This window comes from Chamaea fasciata, unplaced genomic scaffold, assembly GCF_029207755.1.
Source record: "Chamaea fasciata isolate MVZ Bird 193981 ecotype frontalis unplaced genomic scaffold, bChaFas1.0.hap1 SCAF_4, whole genome shotgun sequence".
Taxonomy (NCBI): Eukaryota; Metazoa; Chordata; class Aves; order Passeriformes; family Sylviidae; genus Chamaea; species Chamaea fasciata.
This window is the reverse complement of record NW_027094089.1, coordinates 51,017,211-51,031,508: the sequence shown is the minus strand read 5'-3', so window position 1 is coordinate 51,031,508 and position 14,298 is coordinate 51,017,211. Positions and strand designations below refer to the sequence as shown.

At 41.9% G+C, this 14,298-nt stretch overlaps 1 protein-coding gene across 2 annotated transcripts in view; it reads right to left on the bottom strand.

The window, feature by feature from the left end:
• SHB (SH2 domain containing adaptor protein B) overlaps positions 1 to 14,095 on the bottom strand; it is a 90,682-nt gene extending 76,587 nt beyond the window's left edge. The window contains exons 1-2 of one of the 2 annotated variants that reach the window (XM_066181530.1): positions 13,250 to 14,095; positions 1,886 to 2,003 (exon numbers count right to left, since the gene is read on the bottom strand). In XM_066181530.1, coding sequence (XP_066037627.1) covers positions 1,886 to 2,003; positions 13,250 to 13,834 — 703 coding nt within the window. In that variant the 5' untranslated portion in view covers positions 13,835 to 14,095. The remainder of the gene's footprint in view (positions 1 to 1,885; positions 2,004 to 13,249) is intronic. The other variant, XM_066181529.1, reaches the window with a different exon arrangement.
• Between the last annotated feature and the right edge of the window lie 203 nt (positions 14,096 to 14,298).

Below are 14,298 nucleotides of genomic sequence, written 5' to 3'. Positions count from 1 at the left end.
AAATTAACAAACATAACAAAGGAGTAAATATTTTGAGGCAAGACAAACTTCAGAAACAGCAGATACATAATAGAACTCATTCGGTAAATATAAACAGAACCTTTAAAAACTCTCCAACAAGATGCCTTTGGATTTTCATTTATCAAGTAAAATGCAACGGCAACACCTGAGCAATAAAAAATCCCCACACATAAAACTACGTGCTTGAATACAGACAACACAACTTAATGCCATGGAGGTTTAATGGGGAGACCTTCTCTAGCCACACTAGGACAAGATGACTGGAAACTAAACACACAGATCTCAAAACACTAAACTTCTACACAGGTATATCAGTCATCTTCTACTAGCTCAGTCACATGAATATTCAGAACACTTGCTCTATCATTACAATCAATTAAACCCTTTCAAAAGTGCCTTTAGCATCTTTGAGAGCTCCATATATTTCCTTTACAATAACATGGAGCAGATATAACAGCTTATCAGTTGCACCAAGCACCAATTAGGCAAAAGGATGTCTTGTAACTACAATGGCTCACAAACCTATTGTCCCTTACTGCAGCTAAGCCAGCCAGTATTGTCCACTAAATATCTCACTTGTTATGGCTAATCTGGAACAGGAGAACAAACTCCAGTCCTAAATGTAGGAAGAAACAAGCCAGTGCACTGAAAACTTAATAGTTTAAACTACAAATGCTCATCACTGCTGTATAAAGAGCATGAAATTATTTGGACTAATCTGATTTTCTGAGAAACCCCTCAACTTATAATGAATATATTTACACTAATGAGAAATAACCGTTTCCAACCCTTCTATGAGATACTGAAAACTTCCAAAGTACTGTTTCCATGTCATCTCCTGTGTCTCTCTTCAGAATGCTTTAAGAAAAGAAAAATAGGAACACTTGCATGAAAAAAAGGATCTTTGGATCCAACAGCCTCATCTTCCCCCACTGATTAATCTTTCCTGAGGGCCCAAAACAGGAGCTGTCAATAGAAAAGGAAAGCACACAATCAACTTAACCGGGCACAAGAGTGACTTTTACCGCAAAATGAGAAAAAAAGGACCTGCTGCACAAATCCAAGAAATGTGCATTTGATCTGCACAAAGATATGTGTTGACTGGTCAAGTCGTCACAAATTAAAAACATATGGCCCCATACCTCAGAACATTCTACAGACTGCACAGCCAACAAGTAGGATATTGATCCTGATAAAGAAAATACATGGAAAATAGAGTTGCATAATGCCAGTACAAAGGGTTCAAATAGTCCAAAGGTGTACAACAACATCACCAATAACCACTTCTCTACATGACAGAAAAGGAAGGACACTACCAAGAATAGCAGTTAAAGGCTCACAGGCATCCTATAATGTTTCATTTTGACTTCTGGTAAAAAAACATCAGAGAAGCAAGGAGGGAAAGACGGAAGCTACAGAAAGGTGTAGCTCTGCAGCCCTCCTCTGACACCAAGAAATCTGAATCTGATTGAGGAAAAATGTCTATAAGCAAGCTGATGAACTATTTTTAAGTGGAATAACAAAATGTCATGATTTGGCCATCTCAACCACATACAGAGATGATAGCCTTCACATTGTCAAGAGGAGCAATACACACTCCAACTCCCATTGCTCTTATTTTTTCATCTTATCACATGACAGTACAAAACTTCTATATTTAAAAGCGAAGTACAGAGCAGTATTTTTAAGTGTAAAGGTACATGCAGGAAAATGCAATGCTTACATGGCATTTGCTGCTGCCTAACTAAGCATCTTCAAAAACAGGGTTTTCCATGCCAAAGGACATTTCTGTTTCATAGCAGCTATAATACACGTGTGAACTGCCACGCAACTGGAACTCACAGGTGCAACTGTCTTTTCTTACCAGCCATTATTCTCTGGGCTTCATATGGTTCCATATAGCCAGTGTTCTCCCCTTTTCCCATTCTGTTCAACTCACTTTTGGCATCAAACGGGTCTGAGTAGTCATCAGCTATCAATACCTGAAAGACAGGAAGTTAAATGTTACTGAAGTCTCTAGCCAGATGTGCAAAGCAGAAGGCAATGACATCCCATCAGCAAATAAAAACAGCTTCACGTGGCTGCATCCTATGCTGTCTTCCAAGTAGTCTTGGTTCAGAGGATAAATACACAATTGTCATAGATCAGTTACTAAATGATACTGAAACGGAAGTGTGCTCCTATTCATACCAGAAACCTCAAAAAGGCAGACTCCATGGCAAAAACATTTCTGACTAGCATAAAGCAATGGAATAGTTGGGATGGACAAACTAGAAAGAGCCAACCAGTTAACAAATTCAATTCAGTGCAAATCTTATCAGAGAAGTCTGCTAATATTCAGGTGAAAAAAACCACTCTTTATCTTGCACATACTTTATCTCCTCTGCTTTTAAGGTTTATGAGCTATAACTGAAAATATTGCTAGAAACTTTTAAAATAAATATTCTAAGGCTACTCTTTTCACTGCACTAATAAGAAACCTTTTAATTTTAGGTCTCACCTTAAAAAAAAAAGACAAAAAGTAAACTTCTTGGCTAAACTTAAATCCTTGAACCCATCTGTGCCATTCTTTCTCTCAAACGAATATTACTTTTACTTGTATTTTGTGAACTGAGACAAACGACAGCAAAAAGAAATTATCTGTCAGAACATGTTTTCTTCCTCCACCAGGAGACTAAAAAAATCTGAAGGTTAGAAAATCTCACAATTGACTTCACATTACTATGCTTTCCTGACTGCTGCAAAATCATTGCATAGGTCCCATAAATAGGTTTTTTCATCAATTAAAGTCACAGGAATCATTCCTCCCTATAATTGAAGTGGTAGAGCTAATCTTTGTTTCTGGAAAGTGACAAGGGGACTGGGGCAAAGGTAGAAATCCTCATATGAGAATTACTGCAGAGCACAGAGATGTAATCTACAGCAGGCAAAAGAGTCCGAAGCAAATAAAGCAGGTAGAGGCAGGCTTCAACATCAGAATCCTACAAAATCGTAAGATTATTCAGGTGGTAAAGAACCACAAAAGATCACCCTGTCCAGCTCATCACTCAAAGCAGGGCAAGCCTAAAGGGTTCTGCCCTGAAGGCTTACTTTATTTATGAGGGATTTTTCAACTGAGTTACTTTATATTTTTAAGACCAGCACTAGTAAGACTTACAGCACAGTGCTATTCCAACAGTTTCAATCCTTACAACAAAGAACAAGGAGTACACTGCCAGCTAAGAGACTGAGGCTGCATCTGCTTCTGTCTCCTGCTGCCAGCATACCCCACCAGTCAGAGAAGAAAAACAGGACACACAAGTATTCACAGATCAAACACCTGCACAAGTGCCATGGAATAAATGAACACACTATTAGGAAAGTCAGAGATCTCCATTCAGATTCGGAAACAAAACATCTAACACACTTCAGAGTCATTACTCAAGCCCTGTAACACTGGCACATTGCAATTTTATACTACTTATTTTGTTTATTTTACTACCAAGACTGACGTTTTAATGATATTTTTTTGTGTGTGTTTTCCTCCACTTAGGGTTTAAAGTGACTGGAAAGGTTTTTTTGACCAAAAACCACCAGACTGACACAGATCATAGAGAGAGGGCAATATAATTCTTTCTTTCACTTAGTGTCCAAAATTACTCCCTCATTATTTCGAAAAACAGTTAACACAAAGGGAAAAAGTCCCCTCCCCCCAAGTGGCAACATATGCCCAAGCAGCAAATCAAGTGACAGCAGCTGCACACACTTGAGACAAAGACGACAATGTGTATCAGGCGGCAGTAATTCCTCCTAGTCACAAGGGCAGTTTTATTTCCAAAAGTGATGCAGTTGAAATGCTATCCATGTTGTCTTCTGCTCTGACCCTGTCAAGGGCTGCTAGGTGGTAGCATGAGCTCTGTGCTGCTCTCCTTAGCAAATGTTGACACATAACACTTGCCAATCCTTTGCATAACTGCACTAGAACGTGAAACAGAAAGTGGACTTAGCACAGCTCTTTGACATTTCTTCTCCATTTGCCTAAAGTATACTAGGAGGAAAATTATACATAAAAGATGCTGTCAAACGACCACTGCCCAAAAAAGCCATGCAAAAACTCCAACCTAAACAACACTCCCACAGCAAATCCCAAGTCCACTTTTCAGCACTCAGCCAGGCAGAAAGAGCAGCCTGCTTCACCTTTCCTGGAACTGTATATCTTATTGCAAGTGGATTTACAATGCTGAGCTGTTAGAGGACTCCCCAGCTGTTACTGTATCCATATATAATAAAATTCAGTAATTCTCAGCGTAGATGGGCAACTGGCCAGTGCCAGAATTTGATTTCTTCTATATTTGCAAACAGCTATAAATCCTCCACTTCAAGGAAGTCTCAAGTATTTCTAGCTTTTTCAAAGAAAAAGAAACCTCAGTGCTTGAAAACCTCAAATAGGTATGATTGTTGGTTCTGTTATAACATACTTATTGTAAATGTGTGAACTTCTTTTGACAATCCTGTTTCAGAGGATTATTTTTCCTGTTTTCAGAGATCTCAACCAGAAAAAGGGTTGCTACTCTGCAAGTCTCTTTGCCATCTCCACATAAGCTACTTTTACTTAAATGAGCTCACCTTCCAAGCCTCTATGCTTGGTTAGACAAAGTACAGACAGAAACTTTGATGAAATAGGAGGTTCTGAGTACATGAATTTCCTAGTCATGTACACAATTGGCAAAACACTTGCTTCATGACAGATGGTATTATTACACTGTCCTCATACCATTCCCCTGCTATGTTCAGAAAAAAAGTTTGCCAAAGTTACACACAAGTTCTCTTCACAAATATCACAGGTATATGCCTTGCACGTGCAGTGGGGGTTCTGCAGGTGCTGATCTTGATCACTTCCATGCCACACAAGGAACACCCACTGAGAGAACACCATGCTGTCACCTCTTCCCCATAGGCATGCAGGAGCAGGTCTTTCCATGTGATAACCAGTTTGCCCCTGTGTTCACCTGAGCTCATCATCTTTCCAGAAAGAGGTATTTGCTGTTAATTTTGTTTGCTTATATTGTTCCCAACAGCCTTTCAACCACTGCCCAGCAAACTGGTCTCAGTCAGGCACTTGTTTTCTACAGTCCAGAGGCCAAGGCCAGCACAGGAGATCCCAGTTTAGGGCCTGCATGCATGCCCCTTCCACAGATTTGATTTAGTGCACTTAAGGCAAATGGCTAAACTCATTCAACTGGTCTCCAAACTGATCTTTCATGTTACTGACTGAGAAACACTGGACAAGAAGTTGAAGACAATGGACAGCATCCATTATCTACCAATACATCCCTCCTAGAAGTCTCAGCTAGTCAGATTATCCAGGATCTAATGCTGTACTTGTCACATCTACCCCTGGGCACAATCAGAGGAATGTGTCAAAATTTTGTAAGCACAGCTAAAGACAGCTTTCACACACAGAGGCTGACCTTTGGAATAGGACACATTTGATTTGACTCCCTGCTCTGCCAAATGCAGTCATCTTCCTCACAGGTCCTATCTGTCAAAATGAAAACACAGCTATCAGGAATCCCCAGAAGGTAGTTATTCAGATTCCAAATTAATGTCTAAATCACATGTATTTGTCAGGGTTATTGTCAAAGACCTGTGGCTTCTGTCTCGAGAGAATGCAAGATCTACATTCTGAGTGTGGACACTGAGCTCCTACAACTACCGATTCCTACTCTTTTCAAGCCTGTTCTATGGCATCCCATACACATATAATAGCATTTTCTATTTTTGTACATGTAGCAGTAGTACTTTAAGGCATCAGTAACATCAAGCAAAAGGAACTTTAACACATAAATAGAAGTGCAGTTGTCAAAAGAAGTCAGTAACAATTTAGACAACACTCGCAGTGGCTCTTCCTAGCAGGTTGCTAGTTAAAAGTCAGAAGACAGAGAAAAAGAGTACAGCTCAGTTAGCAGACAAGTTGACAAATTAATACCCATTACACTAGCTAAAAAGTTAATCAGCAGATACAAGATCAAAAACGCAATAATCACTCTATCCCCCAGAAAATTAAATACAAGCTGAGATTGTGGTTGGCTTATCCCGCTATTATATATTAACTAAGTCGCAAGTTTCGCTGTTGATGCATAGTCTTTGTTCTTCTACAGTCTTAAAAAAAGTCTGACAAATATTATCATAGTAAATACAAGTTTAAATGGGTATTTGCATATACAAAAGCACGATTTGCATATGCAGCCACAGGAAGAAACCAAAGAACACACCTAACTGCCTAATTTCACAGGTATCTCTATCTGACTAAACCCAACATTTTAAAGGGAATGAAAAAGAAGGAAACAAATGAGAACTCACCACACTGAAAAAACAGACACAATCCCTTTTTTGAATTGAAAGGAAATGCAGAAGATCAAGCTGTCTTTGAAACACCAACATCAGCACAGAACTGTTAGCTATTTCACTAATTTAGTGGCTACTGCGATTAAGGATACACTATTCTAGAAGAATACAAGAGGAATTACAACAACATGTAGCAAAAATCTAAAAGACTTCTACTCACCGGGCCTTTACTAGGGGAGATTTATTTAAAGATTTATTTTTAATAAATAATATATATTATTATATTATTATTTTTAGATAATAGAATGGTTTGGGTTGGAAGGCACCTTCAAATCCTCTAGTTCCAACCTCCTTGCCATGGGCAGGCACATACTTAAATAACTGTATAAAGGCAGACCATATATTCCTCTTTCAACTTTTGTGAGTTGCAAATAAATCCACCAATATCACAGATGAGAGCATGTGTCTGTCAGCAAAGATACAGAAGACAAGGGCACTTAAAAAACAGCAAATGTGTCTCTGAGAACATCACAGTTAACACATTCAACTCAATACAATGAAAAATCTTTGTCCTCTTGGAGAATTTGTATTCACAAAAGACCAGTCCCTAGCTAAAGCAGAAGTCACTGTATATAATCACAGAAAGGCCTCATTTGGAAGGATCTTAAAGATCACGTCATTCTAAACCCTCTGCTATGGACAGGGACACCCTTGGATAGACCAGGTTGCTTAAAGTCCCATCCAGCCTGGCCTTGTACACTTCTAGGGATGAGGCATAACTTCTCTGGGTAACCCATGCCTCATCCCCATTAGAGTAAATCTTCCTAAAATGTAACGTAAATCTACTCTCATTTCAAAGCCATTCTCCCTTGCCCTGTCACTAGATACCCTTGTAGAAAGCCCCTCTCCAGATTTCTTATTGGCTCCTTTCACATACTGGAAGGCTCAATTTAGGTGACCCCAAAGCCCTCTCTTTTCTTCAAGCTGAACAATCCCAGTTTTCTCAGCCTTCCCTCATATGAGAGGTGCTCTATCCATCTAATCATCATGGTGGCCAACAATAAATAACAATATTAAATTGGGGGAGTTGTGTTGTTATTTTGTTCGGTTGCTGTTGTGTTGTGGTGGTTGGGAGATTTTGTGTGGGTATATTAGGGGGTTTTTTTACACCACTTTTTTTACAACATGATCCTTTGATGCCAAATTTCTCTCTTTGACCCCAAGCAACCTCCAGGTCTCACCACCCAAACATGCCCTAAGCAGGTATTTCCTAAAAAGTTCTATTTTCATGTAATATTCTGACAACTACACATCACAAACAGCTCAGATGTTGAAGCCTGGACAAAGCTCAGCCTGCACAGAGCAAGACTGAAATTTGGTCTTGACTTGTTTTCCATATTAATAAAGACTTCCACCTAGGTTTTCTTCAAGCACTGAATTCTGGAACCTGTTGGATAATCCCCCTTGTAGCCTAAGTACCACTCTTTATTCAAAAGAAATTTCACATCCTTGGAAAACTTGCTAACAGAATGATCTCTACATGGTCAAATTCCTGTAAGTATCAGGAAAAATAAATCAAGAACCTTTACTATCTTGCTAAAAAGTCAGAAATTTAGGGTATGATTCTTGAGGACTACCCGACGGATAAAGTGTGTTTAGAGCCTTTTCTCCTAGTCCTAAATTTGAGTATTGGAAAGACCAGCACTAGCTCTGCCCCTGGAAGGAATCACAGACCTCATTCACAGCAATGACTTCCAGAGACTGACACATCTCATCTAAAAGATAATTGAAACGCAAATTGGGAAATGTAGTGCCTAAATTTCTCTGAGAGTTGTGAACTGATGGTGAGGTGCCGGGGGTGGGGGGGAAGTCAGTATTTAATAACAGGATTTCAAGAGCTACTCCCCCACATACAAGGCTTAGTGCTCAGTGAAGGTGAATTGCTCTTCAGTTTTTACAAGTCCACACACTCACAGGGACAGAACTGAACTGCTAACAAGCTGATACAAATAACAGTTCTGGCTTTCTTGCTTCTCAATTTCTATCCTCTATTCCCAGGTAGCAATTGAAGTCCCCTGCTATCCCACATGTGTCACTGCTTAACACAGGGCAATGCAGACCACTCTTCACACTGTGGGCAATACATGCAAATTCCAACTCCTGCTCAAAGTTTAAAAATGCAGTTGTACCTGCTTTCCCGCCAGAAAGAAAGGGGTGCTTCCTTGACCCATCCACTCCAGTATTTTAAATTTGAAAATACACCTTCAAGGATTTTTTCAGTAGAATCTAAGAGTTATTGAAAGAAGGACAGGCAGAACAATTAACAGGTATTGTTCCCTTTAGAAAACAAAGTTTAAAAAAAAGTTTAAAAAATGTCATTAGCAGAATATGTTCTGTGAAACAATTTTCCACACTTCCTGGACAATGCACAACTACTCCAAAACCACACCTTATGTCTGTTTCCTTGTAAATAGACTGTTTAACAGTAACATTTACAAAAACAATGACCTGTCCGGGAAGATCTGCATCACAGTCCTTTCCTATCTCTTGTTAGAATCCACCACAACGCTGTTTCAACTGTTCAGTCTCATATCATTTCCTCCACTTTCAAACAGTGCCTAGCATACCATTAATTAAGGATACAACCACACTGACACACGGCAAAGGAGTGAAAAGTCAAATCATACTCTTTGCCAGTGAGCAGTGGACAGCAAAAGCAAGGACATTTACAAAGGTGTTCAGAGATACAAACATCTCTCCTATCCTATTGTCAGTGTGCCTGGGGAGCAAAGAATCTTGTAAAAACAGACAGTTCTTTCTCAGGCATATGGTGTGATTCTTGGAGATGGTGCTGTTCAGGGCCAGGAGCTGGGCTCAGGAATCCTTGTGGGGCCCTTCCAGCTCAGCATTTTCTGTGATTCTGTGAATCAAACCACTCTTCTGTTCAAAGCAGGGGTAATACCAAAGATAGACCAAGTTCAGGATCTTGCCCACAACAGTCTTGAAAGTCTCCAGAGACAGAATGTCCACAATGTCCTCTTTCTCAGCAATACATACATTTATGTTTATCAAATAACAACGGTAACTACATATTATGTATTTATTGTATTTTGTCTATGTACATGTTTGTACACACATATAATGTAGATGCCAGAACTTTACAAATAATTTCAACATATGTAACAAGAAAACCGAAATTCACTTAAATAAACTCGTAGACTATTGAAGCAACAGTTTGAGATCAGACAGCAGATGTGCACACCAGAAAGATACAAGACTAAACACACAGCAAGCTATTGGTAACAAAACAAATGAGAAGTAAGAAGACCCTAATGTTGCTGTTTGTCCAGACTGTCATGTGAGGGATAGGGGGTTTGGATTTTAAGTGTATAACTGCCTAGGGATTTATGTGTTCAGAGTCCCTGTCTTGAGCCACTACCAGATACCATAACTGACTTGTGCCAACAAACCTATCTAATGGAGAAGAAGATATTAATGTCAAAAGTTTCTTTAACACCTGTGGAAATGGATCTTGCAACTTGCAGTGTCTTCACATTTGATATACAGAACTGTTGTATTGTTCTGTCTCCACTGAACAGAGATAGTGCAAAATGCTGCTCATTATGAAATAAATGTCTTTTAAAGGACAATATGCTATGAATCTAGCTTTTAAGTCTTAAGAACTTCCTGTGATGAAGTATGATACAGCTTGTTTTTGGGAAGTATCCCAGGTTCTTCAGCTGCAAAACCTGGCAGAGATATGGTTAGGTTCAAATATGTAATAGGTGAAAACATATCTGAAGTTTCCTTTCACACAGACACTTCCCACTCAGTTATTACTTCATAGATTTACACACACCACAATGCCAGATAGAGGACAATCGTACAGGAAGACTTCAGCTTATTTCACTTGATCTCCATTCACAAGTGGTTTGCCTATTGAGTAGGTCTTAAACCAAGTCTCGAATTTATTCTTACACAAATACAGGAGATGCCAGATTGATCCAGAATGCAACCACATGTTGTTTCAACCGGCCCACACTCCCTAGCTTCTCTGTGGTAAGCAAGTAAGTTAAGCTCTTACAAGCCAGCACTAAAGATGGAAGCCAATAATTTCTTTATCCACCATACTGGAGGACCAGTATGCTGTTTCAACTGCTTCAGCCATGAATTCTTACACACCCTACTCCCTGCTCTCCCTTGTCTGAACATCACAGTAAAGTCCCCAAACCCACCTAAATAACAAAAACCAAACAACCAAACAAATCCACCCAACAATCTGAATTCAAAGACATCTGGAAATGATGACTCTCACTAGGCATCTGTTGCAGAGGTTAGTCACCTCACTACTAAAAGGTGCATGGCAATTTTGGTTTGTCTGCTTCAGCTTTAGTTGGTATTTCCACAGCTACACATCAAAACTTCCTGAAGCCCAGATACATTACATCTCTGTGGTTACTTTACCAGCCTTTGTCTAAAATCTTGCAAAATATAATCATGTCTGCCACTGCTTTAAATCTCCTTCCCCTTTATTCCCTGAATCAGCTAGTGTACAATTTTTCTTTTCCTCTGGGAATTTCAGCTGACCAATCTGCCACTACCCGTACTTTGCCATTTGCCCTTTATAAGTAACCACACCAAACAAGCACCTTCCTGAATCTCTTTCCCACTCCAGTAACTCTTTCAAGTATGACACACAATTGAACTTTTCAGCCAACTCTTTACTGATGACAAAACAGAGAAGATATAAAATTGCTCACTGAATTTCTTGAAACTCCTTACTTCTCCATCAACACATAAAGGAAAAGAGCACCCTATCTTTGTAAATAAAATCAGAAAAAACCCCACCAAAACACTGAAACAGTGATGCTGGAATGAAACACAAACATTTAACAGGCACTATTGGATCACTAAACACTAACATACTTCTATGAAGACATAACTATATGGCACTTGGTTGTTTTTGGTTGTTTTTTTTTTCCCATCCCTAAAGTGTTTACTAGCTTATGCTATGTTACACACAGATATTTTAAAATGTTTTTAGCATGTCTGTGAATTCTTTGAACAGCAGACCACCAGCTTCGGGGGGGTTTTATTCCAGCTTTACTGTCTCCCTTATTATATCTTTCTTAGAGAAGTTTATTTTCATTTGCTTTGTTCGCTACTGAACTACAGACACTCAGTTAACTAAATTCCTTACTCTTCTTCCTCAGTGAACCACAGGTGTAGAAGAGAAGCAGTTCCCTGCTGGCCCACTCTGACCTCTGTTCTCCTGTCAAAATCTACAGGGCTGTGAAATAAGAGATTTCACATCCATTGCTGGGATGAAATAACAAAACTAAACAAAAGGCAAACTATGTTGCCTATCATATACAAATGTTGTTGCAGGCAGGCACAGCTGGCTTTTTGAGGCACAGGGACAATATAATTTCTTGCATATATTCAGATTTTTCTGCTTGTCACATATAGTTCTCCCTCTCAATAATTGAAAAAAAAACCTCACCCAAATATGACTGTGAATTTTTGCCTACAAGTTTCAGAAGCTGCAACAAGGGCTTAGGAGCAGCATACAGATTTATGACCATTACAAAGCAATAGGTTACCTAGCAACAAATACGTATTTTCTGATTTGAAAATTGCTTCATTAGGGTCTAAAATTGAACAATGATTTTTAAAAAAAGAAAAAGATACATTTTGCCCCAAGCAGTTGTTTTTGCTGAGATTTTTTTAAAAGAAGATACTTGGTATCAATGTAGGATATTTAAAGAAGACTGAATAGATTGTAACATACACTGTTAAACATAGTGAGATACTAACTTTTAACTGAACACTTCCACAAAAGAAGTTTCTTCCAGTCAGGAACACCTACTAAGACAATAGAACAAATCCTAGACTTTTCACTCTACATCATCACTGACACAAGCAGATTTCTTTGGAATTCCTCCTGGACAGATACAATTTATCAAGTTGCCATGGAAGTGTTGCCATGCAATCATGTTACATATTTAAACACGTACACATAGATAATTTAAACTGATAACATTCGGCATATACTTGAAATTCCTGTGATGTGACTATTATCCTGGAGTTGAAAATGCCAATTAACAAAATAGAGAAACATTTATTTCAAATACATGAGAAAAACTGAACTATAGTCACAAGACCAACACAGGTAGAAGGATGTGCTGTGCTATTCCCTCTCTAACTTGAGTTCCCAAGTCCAGCACTTGTGTCTAGAATATTTTGTTAAAATTTGAAGAGAATGACCAATAAAAGACAGGGTAACATTTAGAATTGGGCAAGTATCTATGGAGTTTGCCTCCAACATGACAGTTGGAACTCAGGACTTTGAACCCCCTCACCTTTGACACTGAACTAGGAGGCAAAAAGTTTATAAATAAACTATTGACAAACTGCGTAAAAACAGTTTATTTTTTTTATATATGACTGCCCCAATGCCACATACAGTCGGGCTGAGGCTTCAGCTTAGGGTCACATGCAGAAAGCTTTTCAAGGGCCTCTAGCGCCTGCATCCCCAAGCATCCCCCTAAGGACTTAAATTCTGTTTTGCAGGGGCATACCAAGAGCCTTGGTACCCATCATGAGGCTGTCAGTGAACTGTGCCTCAAAGCAGGACTAGACACACCTATGAGCCCGTCCCATCAGAAGCAAGGTGAGCTTGAAAGCCAAAAGGACAGCGCACCATCACTTCACTTGCTACTCCTGCATATGCCCTGAAATAATAAAAAGGGCCAGGCCATCCAATGAAGGATGGCTGAGAACAGCGGCAACTCCAGGTGTACCGTAGCTGGTCCCCTCGCCAAAAGTCCCTCCAGGGGCTGAAGTAGCCCCAACCCTACTACCTAACCTACAGGGGCGGCAGCAGGAGCACAACACTTACTTTATCTTTCACGGCAGAGGGGGCAGCAACCGTCGGCTGCTTAGAGCCCTTGCTGAGCTTCTTGCCCGCGCCGTCGCTGCCTCCACCGCCGCTCTCCACCTTGATCAGCCGGTGCTTGGGGGAGATGTACTTCACGTCGGGTGGCGTCGCCGGGCGGCGCTCGCTGTGGCTGCGGAAGAGGTGCGGGGACCCGGTGGTGGGAGGCGTGGCGCAGCACGACGAGGAGGAGGAGGAGGAGGAAGCCTTGAGGGCTGCCTCGCCCAGGTCCTCGGGCGCCGAGTAGTCCGGGCGGCACATGGCTCGCAGCTTGCGCAGGGAGGAGCCGGGCCCGCTGTAGGGATCCTCGAAGTCGCGGTCCTTCTGGGCGCGGTAGGCGCGGAGCAGGTCGCTGGTGTCGTCGCGCAGACGGCGGCGCGAAAAGCCGGGCGAGGTATGGTGGTGGAGGTGGAGGTGCGGCGGCCCCTCCGGGCGGGGCGCGCTGCCGGCACCGTTGCGTTTCTCCCGGTAGTCGGGCCGCGGGGGCTGCGGAGGGCTCTTCGTCTTGCTATTGCCCAGGCTGAAGTACTTATTCAACCATTTGGCCATCGTCTCTCCCGGTCGCGGCCTCAGCACCGCTGCGCGCTGCCCCAGGCGCCGCGCGCCCCAGCCCCGCTCGCCGCCCGCATGGAGGAGCGGGTCGGCGGGGCGGGCCGGGCGCCCCGCTCCGCGCACTCGCCGCTCTCCCGCTGCCAGCGGCTGAAAGGGCCCCGCCGAGCCCCTCGGCTTCCCGGCGGGAGGAAGCCGCTCCCGGCCCGAGCCAAGCGCTGGCCGTAGCTCCGCGCCCGCCCCCGCGGCTCCGGGTCTGCCACGACCTCAGCCCCGCTGCTCCGCGCTGGCAGCGCAGCCCAGCCTGACCTCAGCACGCACCGGAGAGGCGGGGGACGTATCTGCATGCGGGGCCCGCCCACCGCCGCGGCCGGGCGGGGCCGCGTCAGGTGCCGGCGGGGCGGCGCGGAGGGGCCGGCCCTGCGCGGAGCCGTGCCGGTGCCAGTGCTGGTGTAGGTGCCGGG